This window comes from Euwallacea fornicatus, chromosome 1 (assembly GCF_040115645.1).
Source record: "Euwallacea fornicatus isolate EFF26 chromosome 1, ASM4011564v1, whole genome shotgun sequence".
Lineage (NCBI taxonomy): Eukaryota > Metazoa > Arthropoda > Insecta > Coleoptera > Curculionidae > Euwallacea > Euwallacea fornicatus.
In genome coordinates this window covers 2,797,527-2,815,953 of record NC_089541.1, presented here as the reverse complement: position 1 = coordinate 2,815,953, position 18,427 = coordinate 2,797,527, and the positions used below count along the sequence as shown (strand labels likewise).

General features: G+C 35.2%; 1 protein-coding gene across 1 annotated transcript in view; it reads right to left on the bottom strand.

Annotated features, from left to right (window-relative positions):
- The window catches only part of rk (rickets), a 71,641-nt gene that overhangs the window by 51,614 nt on the left and 1,600 nt on the right, over positions 1–18,427 (bottom strand). The window contains exon 2 of the mRNA XM_066286522.1: positions 16,029–16,233. Coding sequence (XP_066142619.1) covers positions 16,029–16,233 — 205 coding nt within the window. The remainder of the gene's footprint in view (positions 1–16,028; positions 16,234–18,427) is intronic.

Below are 18,427 nucleotides of genomic sequence, written 5' to 3'. Positions count from 1 at the left end.
TAAGAATATTTTGTCCTTTGATAATTTTTAAAAAGCCTCTCTGTTCCGAAGATACAGGGCAAAAAAAAGTTTCGACAATAGCATTTTATTACTAAATATTACACGTAAGATTTTTTAATCTACAAGAACTGTTGAAAATGACTACGTCGAGTAAAATAGTCATTGTGAGGTCCATCTTGACCAATCCATTTCATGTGAAATTCGTTTCATCGGTTTAAAAGAATCAGCGTTAGTACCTAGCTTTTTTTCTATCGTGTCCAGGACCAGGTGTTCCAGTCCTAGCATTCTTACTGGTATGAGCCTTCCCGGTCACTTCACACTTCATTTCAATGTGCCTGTTTTACGAAGACGTTGATGAATAGTTTGGAAGGTAAAAATGCTAGAAGTGGACCACATTGTCCTGGAGACGATAGAGAAAGAGCTAGGGAATGACGGTGATTGTTTTAATCGAAAAAAAGACTTTCTCAAGAGATGGATTGGAATAACTACTTCACTCGTGGTGGTAATTTTCAACCGTTTCTGTAGATTAAGAAGCTTTACATGTAACATTTAATAATAAAATGTTGCTATTGGCCAAAACGGTTACCGCCCTTCATCTTTGGAATAAGGAGGCTTTTGAAAAATCATAAAAGGCAAAATAGTCTTAGAATACTTCAAGGGACGTCCTCACGAATTTTTCCCGTATGTTTGACGGACATCTTATATAGGTGGATATTACCACGCAAATCGAAGCTCGTAGTCGTGTTCGCTTGCAAGTTAAACACATAAAGAATTTCCTAAATTTTTTTAATAAACTTATGGCGAAAGCCCTTAAAGACGAACAAACTAACCTATTCCGCTCGCATAATCCATCGATGTGAGACACACATAGATGAACAATATAACCGAAAATAAGCCTCTTGGACATCCTCCGTTGGACGATCAAAATTTCAAGTATCCTTCAATCAACTCGAACTCGAAGGGTTTTTTCTCGGACATTTCTGACATTCTGACAAATCGTTCAATACAGGTAATATGACGATTCGTCTTTCGCCCATATAAAGCTTTCATTGGTAGTTAAAATATTTAGCATAATTTAATTTGAACACGCGAAGGAAGATTTACACAAAGCACAATTCATTTATCATTACAGCAATGATAAATGACCAAGACAAGGTTTCTGCAATTAAATCTAGATCTCGTAAACGAGCCTTCGTCGTATCAAATTCACACTTACGCAATGGCGGCACGTCGTTGTTTTCTTAAGGCAGGCCAGTTATTGAACTCGGCATCGAATTAACTCGCCAACATTCTCGTTTTGAAATTAATTGGTACGTTTTTCGTACCGCTCTCCCATCTGGTTCCAAAGAAACAGCCGCAGAGCATGTTGATGGATTGCGCTACCTTCACGTGTAGGTTTTTCCATATTTATAGGAACAAGATTTAATTTATTACCGGTAGTAGTACCTCCTCGAAAAAGTACCTTTTATAAACTTGTTTATGGACGTAGGTACAATTCATTTTACTAAATGTTATGCCGTTGTTTCTCCACCCAGACAAGGTTAGTGTGACCCCTCCCCGTCTTCTTGCCCGCTTCTTAAATATCCCTTTTAGCCAATACAAACGGTGCTGACCCAAATTTCTCTCTAGTGTGAAAATCCCGTAGTTTTCACCTAAATAAAAGCTTATTCTATCCAGTCCTGCTGGCTGAACCGTTCAGTAATTTTCCCTGGAAATGATTCAAATATCTCCTCCATTCTCATCCATTTATATGCAAAGAAACAAGCGAAACTGCTTCATTCTTTCCTAGTTGAGTTTATTAAACTGAAACTCAGCTACTATTGAAATGCAGTTTTATTAGCATGGGTTATTTTTAAGTTAAGATAAACGATCCTAATGTATTTATATCTGGTTTCCGCCATCTAATCCTAAATAGCTCTTAATCATCCTCATCTCCCGAAAGGTGTGATATATGCAGGTCAGATTTCGGAAGCCTCGTATATCCCATTAAGCCCATGCGACATTTTAGTATATCAAATGGTTTAAACGCGTGCCCAAGAAAGCTGGAGATTTAGGGTAAATGATGCAGGCCTCCGGAGGGCCCTCCTGGAAATACACACTCAAAACTGAGTTCTTTGATCTGCCCTAAATATAGTTACAAGCCCTGTAAGGATGCCAGGGCGCAATGAACGATGAGCTCATATAAATTTTATGTGAGTGAAGGAATGCATTACCCCACAAAAGAATAACCGCAAAACAAAACTTTTACGCTTTATCATATTCAAATTTGCCCTGATATACATACATATTAGGGACGTTTGCGAAGGCGCTTCCTTAAAACTTACTTCTAGAAAAATGTGAGCAGCTTAAGTAATCCCCTAATATAGAAGGGAATATACGAAGCAGAGAATTCCTATTTGGTTAAAACTTTTAGAGAAGACACGCTATATTTACATTTTAAATTTGGGTCGAGATTGTATTTACAGTTAAATACCCGAAAGTGGAATGTGCCATCGAAAAGCTGGATTAAAGGAAAGACGAGGGTGCCTTTAATAGTCAAGAGCATGTGGATGATTTGCTATGAAAATTCGGTTTGAACAAGGCGTTTATGGTAAAATTAAATTTATTTTTATAGTCAGTGAATAGTTTTAAAATTTAAACAAGTAAATCTTAAAACGTGTCAAGAAGCTGTAGGTGCGCCTCGTACCTACCGCACACAGCAACGACGATTTATCCTGAATTTTTTTATGCGTTTCGATATTCTTCGAATTTTCCGAGCAACTTCAACTTAATTTTCGACTTCACTACTGGGTCAGTTTGACGCAAAGTTGACTTGTTCACCTGAACTCGCTCTCACTTAAAATTCAAACATTCTCTTACCACACTCCTCCCAAACTGCACGCCCTTGTTTTAATCAGTCTTGTTATAAATTATTAACTCTCTAGTAAATATGTTCTGCACGTTTAAGGCGTATTGTTAATATTTGCTTTTATGCTGTTGGGGGATGACGCTTTATGCACAAGCAGAGACTGGTGGAGCAGTGTATGTGCCCATTACTCTAAGTTAAAACAAACTGAAATTAACATATACCCCTTACTAAGAGGGTTGAGACGGAAACCCTTGTTAACGCTTCGGTGACAGATTTGTAATCTTGTTTAAGAGCTTAGAGGAACATTTCTTAGAAAATAAAAAAAAATTACTAAAATTTACGATTTGTGTATGTGTTAAACATGTGAAACACTCTGAATATTCCTCGTCTCAAATGCATTGCCAATTTAGAAACCAAACTCTTTCGCCCCTATCTTTAGCAAAGGGTGTTTTCGGGCCTTTACTTCGGATCTTCGTCCGAACGCTTATTTGAAAAGTTTAATCTGAGCTTCCAGTTTCCTTCTAATTTTAGACTCTTCTTTGAGCTCGATTTCTTTTCCTTGTAGACCTTCACTTGACCTCAGATTCTTCCTAACTTTAAAACATTTTCCCCAGCCGCAATTTCTGTTCAACTTTCATCTGCCTTTTTTTCTTACCGTTTCCCGACTCATTCTCGTACGAACTGCTTGACCTCAGTTTCGGTCTAGTTTTAGACAATTTTAAATTGTTAGGCATTTTTATTTCGGAGCACTTTGAAAATCACGAACATAGCTCGCAATGTTACTCCATACCACAGAAACTAAAAGAGAGATCACAAACCGGATTACTCAACTCCTGAAAGTTCATGGAGGAGTTACAAATTCTTAAATTAACTTCAGAACTAGGGGAAAACATCTTTTCTCAACTGAAACGACTCGAGACATTGCATTGATAATAATTCATATAGCTTCTTGGATAAAAAAAATCCTGGTACACTAGCAAGTTTCATGGGAGTTTTGCAACAAAGAACTTGAATTCAAATACATTAGGGCAAAAAAGTATTCGTACACCTGTCAGAATATTGCACTTATTTATGTATCTTTAATAGTTTTGCGCAATAAAAAACACATAAAAGGTAGTTATAAATTAGATTTACTAAAGAACTCTTTAAAACAAAAGTAAAGTCAACAATATTTATTGCTAATAAAAAATAAACAATAATTGAAAATATTACAACCAAAAAAGTACCCGTAGACATAATTGATTTAAATTATCTTTTATTAATTAAAAAAAATCAATATTTCGTAAGGAATCATTGAGTCTCGATAACTGCTTGTGAACAAGACATTGAGTTGATTAGGTTATTGGTACTCCTGGACATTTTTTTTTCCATTCTTCCTTTAACACCTCTTGTGACTGAGTGTCATTTTCGAGCTGATGTTTTCGAACCTGTCTATCAAGATGTTCCCACGAGTGCTCAATAGCATTCAGATCCGGAAACTCTGGATGTGTTTTTAACTAGTAAGAAACATTGTACATCAACCGTTAGTTTGGAGTCAATATCTTGTTGGAAGTAGTAATCTTCAACCAATCCACGCTTCTAACACTTGCATATAAATTTTGTATTAATACGTTTCTCTATATAAACCTATGCATGATTTCTTCGAGAAAATACAGACTATCCACCCCACTGGCAGCCATACAACTCCAGACCAAGACATTTGCACCTTCAGTGTTGGTTGCAAATTCCGTGAATTCATGCCTTCCCCTGGTATTCTCCATAGAAAATTTGTTCTGTCACACCGAAAGAGCTTAAATTGATTTTCGTCTGAAAAAAATTACTTTTTGCCAAAATTCTAAGGGATTGCCTAAATGGGGCCGTGAGTACTCCAGCCTTAATTTTCGATTTTTCTTGCTAATATATGGCTTCTTTGCAGGTTTTCTACCATGAAAATGACTTTTTCTTAAATGAACTTTAATAGTTTCCAGATAAATGAGTTCTCTAATGGCTGATTCTAATTCAGCTGCCAACGAAAGGGCACTCCTTTGAGGATTTTAATTTGCCAAAGTTAAAACTATTAATTTTGATTATAATCAAAGTAATTGCTGAAAATGTCGTCCTCCTACCAAAACACTATATTCTACCCTTTCTCTTATGGATTACCGGACTTTATGAAATGTTCCAGCTATATTTCTAACAGTTTGATGAGCATTTGCTATTTTTTACAAAATTGCAGCATTCACTACTTTGCCGCTTTATTATATTCGTTTGTCGATTGGGCCGAACATGGTTAGATATTCTTGCAAATATCTCTGCAAACTATTGTTCTTCAAAAAAAAGAACAGGCAAAAAAGTTAATAGAGGACATAAGGGCTTAAATGAAGTGAATGAATAAAACCTAAAATTGTCATAAAAAAATCGTGATGTAAAAAACTGAGAGCGACCACCGAAAGAGTAACGCCGTGAGAGTATTTTAAATAATTGTCGTTTCACTTTGTTCGTGATCCTAAAATAATTGGTACCACCAATTTTGAGTTAATTTTCTTTACAAATAACAGAGATATTTATGAAAATCGAAAAAAAAACGAAACTTCCACACCCTGTAAATCAAAATGGAGGCAAATTAGGACAGGCCTTTATACGAAATTTTCATCTTAAAATAAGCTCGTGATTCGCTCATTTCTTTTTTTACCGAGCATTAAGAAACACCCTGTATAAGTCACGCGTCACAAGCCCTAAGAATTTCTAACTTGAAATCTTCCTTCCAACTCGGGTAAAATTCCGCATTCCTAAAGTAGATCCAAAGCGATTAAGGCTCTATATATACCTAGAGTTACATGACGACCGGTTTACATGCTTCATCCGAAATCAAGAATTTATGATTTCCTTTTTGCCATGGAATTAATCCTCAAACTTTTGTGATTTCTGCCCCTTAATACCAAAGTTGTATATCTTTTTCTGGATCACATATCCGAAAGTTTTAGACGAAAATTAGATTTACGGCTTTGGTGCTATCGTTTTTAACTCAAATTTATTACGACTTTGTTGCTTTTGGGCCAAAGTTTACCACACACAGTAATACCATTGAACCCTGCAGAACGTACCAATTGAATAAATTACTATATAGGCAATTAGTTTTTTTGAATAAGTTATGTATAGCCACAAGGGATTTTCGTATAAGTAGTTTTCTTGTCGATAAAGCAATTTATGAGTTACGATTTGCCTAGTAAAATGTAGTGAAGTTCATTGATGCCATAAACTATCCGTTAACACGAAGTCGACTACGTAAGAGGCGATAAATAACCACCTGTTGCGCAGCAAGATTTAATGAGACCCATTTGCCAAAAGGTTTATCGCAAAATGCGTTAAGTGCATGTAAAAGTTGGTTGTAACCTCAAAATGTAAGGCGTCTCTTAAAGGGTTGAAAATCAGGACAACGGAACTCACTCTTCGTTTATCAATCAATAAATTAAATGAATTTTTGAGCTTCTGGGTATATAGGCCATCGAAGAACTGCGTTGATTTGAACGCGGAAAGATTGGGCTCCTTCAGCTAACTCGTCTCTATGGACAAACTGGAGAATGTTCGAACTGAATTTCTCGTTCACCATTTTGTCCGGTTTTTCTCAAAAACGTAGCGAACATTGAACGGTTTTTTTTGTATTTATTTTTCAATATGTTACAATACGCGTTCACTATTTTGTCCACATTGAAGTCACCACATGCCAATGCAAGACGTTCGCCAATACTCGATTCTTTTTTACCACCAAATGTCAGTCTTGAAGTACTCTGACTTTCATCTGTGACCTTATTTGAAGTATCGCGACCAAACTGAGAACTGCCTTGTAACAAAATCAATTGGCTTTAGATCTGTCCATCCAGAAGGATAAGTTCGACTTAACAGTCATGCACGATTGATCCTGTATAATTGAAATAAATGCTCTTAAGTCTTTGACGTTAGATACCTTTCCTATTTCGACCACACACGTTTCTATAAATTAAAACCCATAGATAGCCTTTAGTTACTTCATTTTTGGGTAGACGAACCTATTCGTCTCCTCTTAAGTGCCATTAAAGTTTCCTCTGGTTTCACAAAGCTCATATTGTGAAAACATATCACGATTCCGTTTGGCGGCGCCACTAATCGTCTCCATTTTGCAATAGGAATCCCCATTTCTCGTACCGTTACCATCGACGCTATCCACGGTAACGTTCTCTCGTACGTAATCGAATTTAACGTTTTCTACACTCGATATCGCAGAAATCGCTTTCATAACGTTGTATCACTAATACGTTCTTGTACACTCCTTGAAAAATTCAACGACCCGCCGATCATTAATTCTTTCTTCGAATTATCGGTGCCTTTTTAGGAAGAGCTCGTTACAAAAATGGAAGACAATTACATATGATTTGTGTTGCAAAGCTTTACGCTCAAGAGATATTTACTTAATGACCGCATTTAAATAAGAAATTGAGTGTTTGTTTAGGTGCCACGGAAGACTTTTATGTCGTATTACCTCACTCCAAAGTATTTTATTACGAGATAGTCAATTTGACGATAATTTCGACGGTTATTAATCCAAATGTGGAACGGAACGGTCGACGTAGTGGTCGCCGAATTGGGTAACTTCCAGATGGATCTACAACCACATTAATCCAAAATCTAAGAATTTCACGCATCACGGCCGCATGCTAAACTAATATAAACATCAAGAATCTAGGAGAAGCTGAATGAAACGATAACCAGAATGGAAGATTAATAATTCAAGAATTCCAAGACATTTTAATTAAGCTTTAGCTTTATGAGTTGCAATGCATCATTTTATCATATCAACAATATAATATGTGCTTAAAATAACTTAATCTCATCAGTATGCCAGGCAGTAGCATAAAGTGTTTTCCTTATAATGAGCACGTTTGCTGGGTCTTTCAGGGATTTTAGTTTGCTACGATGGTATGCATAAATACAACTTTACGTTCCACTTTCAGGTTATGCGTGTATTCTTAATGAGACCGCATTTTTGCGCCATATCTTAATTTAGTGCCATCTACCAAAGCACAACGTTTTAAAAAACTATTGATAAACATGGAAATTTCTAAAGTGCAGAAATGTTTACAGATTTTCCTTCGACCGTTCCTACAAATCTCAATTCAGTTTGGTTTCAAGTTGGTGCAGTACACAAATCTCTATTTCGAAGATGTGCAACCGGAAATATAGCCACACCAAATTTCTACAGGGTCATTTTTACGAACCGTTTTCCCACAAAATCTGTATAAAAATTTCCAGAAACCCCTAAATCTTAATTTTTTTGGGAGCCATATTTTCACCCAAAAATATGTTGCTGTTCAGTGTTTCCCCTTATTCAGCCGAACTGATAAAATTTAAATAGGATCATCCCTCTTATAGCGCAACAATGGATAGCTAAAACGTTTTTGAAAACAGTTCAGGATGTATTTATGCTTTTTGATTTTTTTTAATCGCCCTTTAAAGCTGCCAGTTTTTACCAAATTATTTAATTTTATTTGAGTACGTGGAATCTAAAAAATTGAGTGTAAGTTTGAAGTGGCGAAATTTTATTTATTATCCGGATAAATGTTCAAATTAGGCAACGTTTCGCTTCAAACAGTAAGAGACAGACATAGCAGTCTAAAAAGTAATTTTAAAAAACACATTCAAAAAGCAGAAATGCATACCGAATTGTTTTTAGGAAGATTTTGGCTATCGACTGATGAGCCACTGCAGGAGTGTTACCATTAAATTTTTTTCAGTGGGAGCGTGAGGATGGCAAAATAAGCAACAACACATTCGCTTATGTGTTAAGTGGTGGCCCTAAAAAATAAAATTTTACGTGTTTTTTGAAATTCATTGCACTGAAATAGTTTTTGAAATTTTTTTAATGAGCAATTTTTTAAAAATCATCCAGAATATTTTTAAATGCTCCTGAAACAATGTTTTTTTTTTGACTGCTTGAATGACTTTTATATAATAAAAAATATTTAGCCAGATTAACCAATCTTCGGCAAGTTTTGAATTTGAGTGTTCCAGCAAATGTTACCTAATGCCGATGGATCGCTCCACGCAAATATTCACTATTTGTGGCGTTACTCGCCATTCTGGTCTGTAGTCGGTTAAATGGGCCGCATCACTAATAGACCATTAACCAAAAATATTGCCAAATCGGGGCATGTGCGTACTGAGAACTCGCCAATTTGGCAATCACAAATATACGAATGATTTAGCCATATATCCATTGTTCGGTATTCGCCGAATTTCAAATCCTTGGACCCATCTGTTGAAGACGTACCAGTAAGTGTTGTAAAATCGGCCATCGTTTATTAGCAGGTTTCGGTATTCACTCAGTACGTCTCTGGTGTGTACTTTATTGAAATACGAACACCAAAATATTCACAAACATGACTAAATAATTTTAGCGTTTGTTTATTTCTTAAATGTTGCTTACATTACCGTTAGCACAAAACGACCGATTTTTTAAAATTTGAAACGTGGATGTCATGTGACGCTTTAAGTTAAGGATTTTTCAAAACTACGTTTAATGGCGTATTGCAATTCAAAATCTATCGGTATGTTTGTGAGAAAAACAGGCATACACTTGACGGAAAACGTAATACGATCTCTAATTTTATTATATTCAGTCTAATATCGAATATTTTTTATCTAGACGTCGCAAGTCGGCAGGTTTGACACGTGGTTTTGTTTAAATTATCAATGACTAGCCGAATACGTAAGAAAATGCTCAAGTCCCTACTTGAAAAAAAAAGTTTATGATAATACTGAAAAACCGAAACGTCGTATCTTCCAAAAATTATTTTCATATTGTAGCGCGGGGAAGGGGACTTAAGAAAGCATTCTTCATTTTCATGTTTCTATGTAATTTAAAACTGAAAAAAAAATTTAAAAAAACAACTACTGTTTTTTTTTTTTGTTTCGTATGTCTTCGGAAGCAATTGGATTTTTTTTTAAATTAAAAAAGCAAAGTACTCCTCTCATAAAGACATAACTTTGCCTCCGTTTAACTGACCATCTCCTACGGTCTCCGAGATCCCCACGGTGACAGTCGAATATGGGACACCCTGTAGATTTCAAATCACCACCTAACGGCACGTGCGTCTGAATCATTTCTATGTTTAGTTATGTTTATTCCGAAGGTATTAAATATTTGACGAAATTTTGAAAATTTCCTTTGCGACCCTCCGCACGGTGCCGATGTGGGCCATCATGATATACAAAGTTTCTTGGAACACAAAATCAATTTGAGCAGTGCTGGAAAACCTTCGGTGATTAAATACTAATCTTCCGTTCCCTTTTGTATAATTTCGTAACATATTCACGAAGTAAAAATTAAATATCAAACTGGTCTTTGCTTATCCGTTGCGTGCATCATGTGCGCTGTTCGAGATATAACGGTTCAGTGGGCGAGACAGATTAATTTGGTGGACCATGACTTTGCCATTCCGTTCACTCTGACCCAAGGTATACATATAATAAATACATTATAGGGATGAATCAATAGACGAATGTTTTCAATTCAAACACCTACACGTTAAATACCCAATGTAAAATCGGGCAATCTTCTTTAATAAACCTTTTTTGGCACGTTAATCACAATGAAATAGATATTTCATTAAAAAAAAAACACCTTTAGGTCCCCAATAAGACTTAAAAGCATCAATATTGAGAAAAATGCTTAGAGGTGTGAAGTTTCGAACGTAACCTCAATATTATCCATCTTGATCACCTCCATGAATAGAGCGTTCCTTGAACCCACCGCTTTAAATTTCAAACTTGTCCAAATCAATCACTGTCCAGCAAGAGTGTACAACATTTCAATATCCGGTAACTATACGTCTCATGGGCGTGCTCATGCTATGTTTCTCTAATAGGTCTCTCATTAACGAACAAGATTATCCACTTGTTTACTAGCACCAAAAAGTTAAGGTTTCCCCTAATATCCCCAACGAAAAGCCGCGGCTTGATATATTGAGCTAATGGTGTATCCTATAAATAATCAGCATAGAACACATAATACGTGTGTTTTCTGTTTGAAATATTTTTTCAAAACTTCAAATTGATATGTAATTTTGTCTTTGTAGCACCTATTTATATCGTCAAGTATGAATAATCTTAATGGATGGAGAACACTCGATGGATTAACACGTGACATATTTAGGACGTACAAGATTTGTATGCGTGTGAGTGAGTGTCTTGGTGTAAACGTATATGTGACCTCCTACATGCAAAAATTCGCCTTTGCCTGTAATTTTTCGTAATGAAATATATTATCAAAAGTTAATGTTAACAATGTATTAATGCAGCTGTGTGGGTGCATTAATATTAATCCGATAAATAGTCAATTAACAGTAAAGTAATTAAATATTACTCTCATTACACTAATGATAATTATTATTGATTATTGCTCATAAACAACAGCGATTTAATAATTGCTGGCTGCATTGTTGGTTTCTTGAGGCAATAATGCATTCGCCTATATTAATTATCTCTACTTGACACTATCTAAGTAGCATTACTTGCAGTTTAGATCTTGTGCGTTGATTTTTCAATATAGCCTTAGCCAGGATATTATAATTTCAAAACAATTAAAAAGATGTAAGCGTGGCGAGGTCCCAGACCATTTCCTTTTTATTTATGCTATAAATTAATTAAAAAGTAAAAATATTTTAAACCCACGAATTTCCTAGTTCAATGAAAACTTCTTTCGCTGCCTTTAAAAGGACAATGAAAATGAACTTGGAGAGCTCACATTTTGAGATCCTCAACCAGTATTTTTTAGAACACTCTCTGCCTGACGGGGCACACATGTTTCTATATTCTCTGCAATTTTTATTGTTCCCACTGACCCTCTTTGTAACATACAGGTCTTCCACACACAATTTCACAGTTAGTTAAAGTTTAAATCCCAATTATGAATAAGTTTGAGAACCTACAATTTCAAGTTTTAAGCTTCAATTATTCTGATGTATTTTTTACCTGAGAGAGCGTATATGTCTCTATATTTCCTACACAGGGTGTTCCAGAATTACCTCGACAAACTTCAGGAGGTGGTTTTACACATCATATTCTGCCAAAAATCTAAGATACAAAATTTCGGAACACTCAATCCATTTAGATGAAATTTTATTTTTTGATATTGCAAGATTTCCGTGTTATAATCTAAATGCTCCACGTATCTTTCTTTGCATTGCCGCTATAAAACTTTCAATAGCACCGTTGGAAACCCACTTAAATTTCATATTTTAAACACTCGTTGTAAGTCCTTCGTATTTATACTTTGCTGACTATTCAGAGGACTGAATGTAAAACTTTTTTCTTTCCTCCTTTTTGTTAAGTTTCCAACTGTCCATTTCTCCAAAATATTCCTCGTCCCATGCCATTCCGCAGTTCATGAGAAACATCTATGTACAACCAAGCACCTTCTCTACGGTGGTATTGTGTTTCTTGATTTTACCTTAGTTTTAAAAGAGTGAGAGAAGGGTCAGTTGTTGAAAACCACTTGCACCGAAAAAAAATGTATTTGCAAAAATTGAAAAACAGTTTAAACCAAACACTGTGGCAAAAAAATAAATAAAATAATATTAAGGCATGTCCGGACAAGTCAGCTTAATGCAAGTCATGTTGTGATGGAAACGATATAACACCTTCGTTTTTCCATGTAAAAAGCTGCAGATTTTTTAACAAAAAAACTATTTTTTAGTATAGTTACTGGACTTGTATGAAATGAATTTATACAGCAATGAAGGATATTTATAGACATCATTTTTATGCATTGTTTTGCCAATGGCAATTCAGGGGAAGCAGTAAGGAAGTACGCTAACCGCTTTCCATAAAAAATAGTACCAAATCGTCACACCTTCCAATTGTGCTTTCAACGACTTCGTGAAACTGGATCAGTACGCCCACAACGAAGAGCAACTCGCCGTTGCCCCATCAATAATGATGGCCGTAACTTGCAACCAATGGAAGAAGGCCCACCTACATCTACATCTCGCATGGTCCTCAGATTAGGAATACTTTCAAAAACTTCTGTTTCCATCTTTACCACTTATCCAAAGTGTAATATTTGTTTGAAACGGACAAAGAGAATAAAATTAGATTCTGCCGGTGATATGTAAATTAATGTAATACTGCCCAAAATTTTACTCGCCATATTTTAGAGACCGATGAAGCTAGCTTCACGCAATGTAGTATGATAAATTTACATAACTCGTACATTTGGTTCGATAACAACCCACATGCCACAACGGTTACTTCCTATCAGCACGAATTCCGTTTAAATGTCTGGTTGGGGTTGTTAAAAACAGAAATTATTGGTCCTATAATCATACCAAACAATTTTAATTCGACAACATTCCCGAACTTAAAGAATGAAAATTTTAAGGAACTGCTGGACAATAGTCCACTGGAAACGAAGCGGAATGTGCATTACCAAATGGACGAATGTCTAGCACACAACGAAAGAAACATAACCAAGTTGATGAGTGGACACTATGAAGACAGATGGACAAGTCGATTCGGTCCACAATGTTGGCCCGCCAGAAATCCCGATCTAACACCTCTCGACTCTTACATTTGGTATACGTTAAAAATACTCACAAAAATAATGTGGACGCAGTTGAAAAACTTGACAAAGAACACGTGCAGATTGTGTCCAAATAGGTGAGATGAAAGGAGAAATTGGTCGCGCCATCCGGACCATTCTTCGCAGATGTAAGTTATGTTTCCGCTAACAAGAAAAGCATTTTGAACAATTTTTGTTACTTATAATTTTTTATTTCAAATGTTTTTCAATTTTTGCAAATAGAGTTGTTCTCTATTTAAGTCGTTTTCAATCACTGACATCTCTCTTACTCTTCCTCACAATATAAACGCAAGAAACGGTACTAAGGGAGAAAATTCTTAGTAATAGATGTTTCTCATGAAGCGTGAAATGGTATAAGAAGGGGAGAGGTTTTCGAGCAATGAAAAGTTGAATATTGAACAAAAAGAAAGAATTACGTTCAGGTCTCTGAAATGTGAGTAAAGTGCAAAAAAGATGTATTTACAATGGTTGTTTAAAATAAGAAATTTAAGTGTCTTTCCAACGATACTATTGGAATTTTTATAGCGACAATTCAAAGGAAGGTGCGGGGGCATTTAGATTACAAAACACTACAAGTCTTCAAAACCAAAAAAATTGAATTTCCTGTAAGTGAGCTGAGATTTCGAAAATTTTCTATCTAATATTTTTGATAGAATTAGATTTGTAGAACCACCTCCTGAAGATTCGCTAAGTACTTCAGAGACACCCTGTATATCTATTTTAGTACTTTAACCGTATCACTTGCGACCCATACATTTCCTATTTAAATATATTTTTTTGTATATGCTCTTTTGAAGCTACTAGCTTCGAAGGAATCTACACAAGAAAATTGAATTTGAGAATATGAAATATCTGACTTATAACCAGAATTTTCCCGGCAATTTTCTTATCAAAAAGTGCGTTCATTTTTTTATTTGTTTAATAGATGTTATAATTCTAATCATACAAATTTTCGACTTGAAACTACCCTCATTGACTTAATGAATTTGAAATTTGAAATATTAATTTTAATTTGAGAATAAACCAGAAACTTTCAGTAGTTTTTATATAGAAAGCATCTCAACAAAATTATATACCCCCAATAACTTGTTTATTATGCAATTTATGGAAATTTGGTAAGATATGTTGATACGATTATGGTTTCAAGGGGGACCTATTTTCACGTACATGATAGCTACTGACTTTCAACCCTCTTTCCTGGTGAGCCACCTGCTTAAAAAACTTAATCAGGAAGTAAAGTCAAGTGATACTTTGAATGGTTATTCAATAGGTTAAATAACGATGATGATAACTTTTGACTTTGGTGGCTCCATTTTCCAAAGCGGCCCCTTTTATTTGCTAAAGTACTACCGTTATTTAGCCTATTGAATACCCTTTCGACCAATGTATTACTCCACCCTACTTCCCATTTAAGTGTTTTAAGGGTGTGGCTCTGCAGGGACGACACATGAAAGTGAGTAGCTAACGTATATGTTAAAATGGGCCCCTCTTGATACCATGATCGCCATGTCTTATCGATTTTTCATAAATGTGCATAATAAACAAGTTATTCGGGGTGTCTAGTTTTTTTCTGAGAGACCCTATATAATAAATCGTGGTTTTCTCTCTAGTTTTGACAAATTTTGTAATTCAGGCTGTCCCTCTTTGAGACCTATCAATTTTCTGTTTAAAACTGTTATAAAAAGTGTTAGAAGGGAAACTAATACAATAAACTAAAATTCGCAACGATAGACCACAATTTCAAGAATTTCTTTTTATCTGATAGAGCATACATTTCTTTAGAGTTTCTATAGATTTTATAAGTGTAAGTTTCACTTTTGGAGACCAAAAAATTTCCCAATTAAAATTGTCCTCATTCTTATGAATTTAGGCTGCTGTTTGTGCAACACAACATACACTTCCAATAAATTTTGATTTTACAACTGCCCCGCTACTCACTTAAAATTGATCTAATTAGCTTCAAAAGAAATTTTCATTTTAAAAATAAAAACAACGATTTCTCCTACTTGGCATTACAGCATATATACACCAATTTTCCAATTTCTAGATAGAGCATATAGGTCCAATCTCCAACATTTTCCATTTGAGTATCCTCTCATTGGCATAACAATATTTCAAAATTCATGACTTCTGCGCTATTGAATGAACGACGAACAAAAATTGAAACTGAAATTCAATGAAATAAAGTAATAATTACAATATAATTTATCTCCTATTTAATGGAACTGAAATGATTTAGATCTCAAGGGCACCTAGCTGCTTAAAAGGTCTGTGTTTGGTGTTTCAATTCACCGATTTTTAATAACTTTTGTTGCCCCATTGCTTTGTCCTATATTGTAATGTTTAATAATTTTTTAATAGCTTTAAACATAAGCAATAAAAATTTATCATTTAAATTTTCTATTCTACCCACATAATTAAACAGTATACAATTTAATAATTAAAAATCTAAAATAATCTTGATAAAACATTTGGGCTACGACATTAACATCGGCAATATGGTCTAAAACACATTATACCATTAAACCATACAGGTTTAAGAACAAAATTACTATTCAGTAATAAACTCCTTACTTTATTACTTACAATTTGCTGATGCTGTAAGGCAGCTCAGGAACCTCAGTAAATCCGGCACCCCGGCACTGAAACTCGTGAAGATCGGGGGTGCAATAGCACCGCCCTTGTCCGAAGACTGGACAGGGCGATAAAGTCTCTTCAGTGAACCCTATTGCACCCCCCGATGGTAGCAGCAGTACTAATAATAGCAGTGGTAGCAGTGCGGATGATTTATCTGGAAATCAAATCAGAATTTCTAAAGAGTACTAAATAATTCCTGAGATACATGATAATATAAGAAAATAAATCAAAATGAATTCCTCCTGGTTTAAATTAAAAGATTCTTGGCAAAATTAGAGCCATGAATATGTGACATCCTGGTGTCATTGGGTCGAAAGTTATTGCGTTTTTGAGCCTCTGCTGGTCCATTAAGCTTCAGAAAAATTACCCATATAACTCTACCCAAATTTATATCTTTAAGAGAACAATTTTTCCTTTATATTTTATTAGATTTTTTCGCATGTAAATGAATTTCACTTGAGATTGAACACAATATAGAAGCGAATCACTCACATGATTGCATTGCTCATTCCAAGAATCGAGAAATCAATTGTAAAAGTTAAATTGAAGTCGGCGCTTTTCCAGGATCAGACTTCGAGAAATAAATATGTTCATGACACCCACTCGACTTTCTATGTGCGGAAACTTGTAATGGTAAAGTTTTACTGACATATAAATTTCAACAAGTTCTTTGGAACTCGGGCACTCAAAGAGGTGAATAAAATTTTACGGTCGACTTCTTGATTACTAACACTTTTAGGATTTTGAGATTTGAAAGCAAACAATTGTGAAATTATTTTGGGTCAAAATTATGAAAATTTTCTTTAAATAAATTGGTAAATAACTTTAAATTTTCAGTCCAGTTTTAAGTCGTTTCACTACCTGCGGTTTGTCCAGCAGGTAAGTTCAGCCTTAGAAGATGAAAAGTCCAAGTAGTTTAAGCGAAATTTCTGGTTACTGGACGAAGCTTGGCAATTAGGCCCAAGAAGGCCCTTTTCGCTCACTATTCCACCCTTTCTCACTTCATGTGCGTCCCATTTTTTGCCCCATTCACGTAAAATCATCCATTCCTTACACTCCTGAACTGAATGGCAAGGCTGAAGGGGCGAACACAAAAATTTTAATTATTTATCAAACATCGCTTAATGCAAAGTTCCCGAGCAATGATTTTGGAATCAAAATTTGATTAAAGTGGGTTGCGAGAAACTGCGTCGCATTCAACATTATTTATTGAACAGAAGCCCTCGGCCTTAAAAGGGGATACCCCGGCTGAAATGCATTGCAAGAGAAAACAAAATTTTGAAAATTAACAAACTTTTGGATGTGTAGCCTACAAGCACATCCCAAAGCAGAAAGCCCCAGTTAGGCCTAATTCAAAGAGTACTGCTTGCATTATGATTGGCTATAGCCACAATTGGTGCCCTACTTAGAATGCATTAAAGAAGGAACTCTAAGACCACAACTGCACAACTAAATATGACTTATATCGACTTATCAACGGGTGAAAATAGAACAGACGACAAACGTTATACAGAAGATAACCCTAATTCAAGAAGAAATAAGGAGATTAAAAAGCCGCAGCCAGTTTGAATTTTGGTGAAAAAATTGACAAACAAAATGCCGAAGGAAATAAATAACCTACACCCACAAGAACTAAAGAAATGGATCAGTCAGGATATGAAAAAAACTCCGAAGTATATGATGTATTTCTAAACGTTGAAACTTTTTTTTTAAAGCCCGTACGAGTTCAGTAATTACTAAGGCATTACCAGATTATGAAGAGTGGAAAGAGCCGTTGATGATGGCAGTGTGCCATTAAACAAAAATTCCACTTGGAGCTTGGTGTCCAAGCTGGAGAATCTTAGTCTTATTGAAAGTGAGGGGATTTTCAAATTTAAAAAAATAATAATCAAGATGTGAAGTACGGGACTATACGGGAATACAACGAGTTTATGTAATGAAACAGAATGAACAATGATAAAAAAAAATTAATAATAATAAAATTTGATCATTTGAAAATCAGCTCAGAATGCGGACTCATAAATTCTTCTTGGGAAACACTTTAATTAGATCCTCTAAATTTATTTTCTGTAAGGCACGTCATGGTACTCAAGAAGGCAATTTACCTTATATACACGTGCCATATGTACTCTCAAGACTTCTTATACATCCAAACCAACCAAAAATTTCGTATAAATTCGTATTCCCTTTACTACCCCCGCAACAACGGATTGGTAATTTTTCCACATACTCTCCATATATACAGGGAGAAGCAAAAGCCCCCGCTACCAAACGAAGAAAATATTTTTCATAAAATTGCTGGAATACGCCAAATTTTGTTTTCAGTTGTGCATTTTTTTGACGTAACA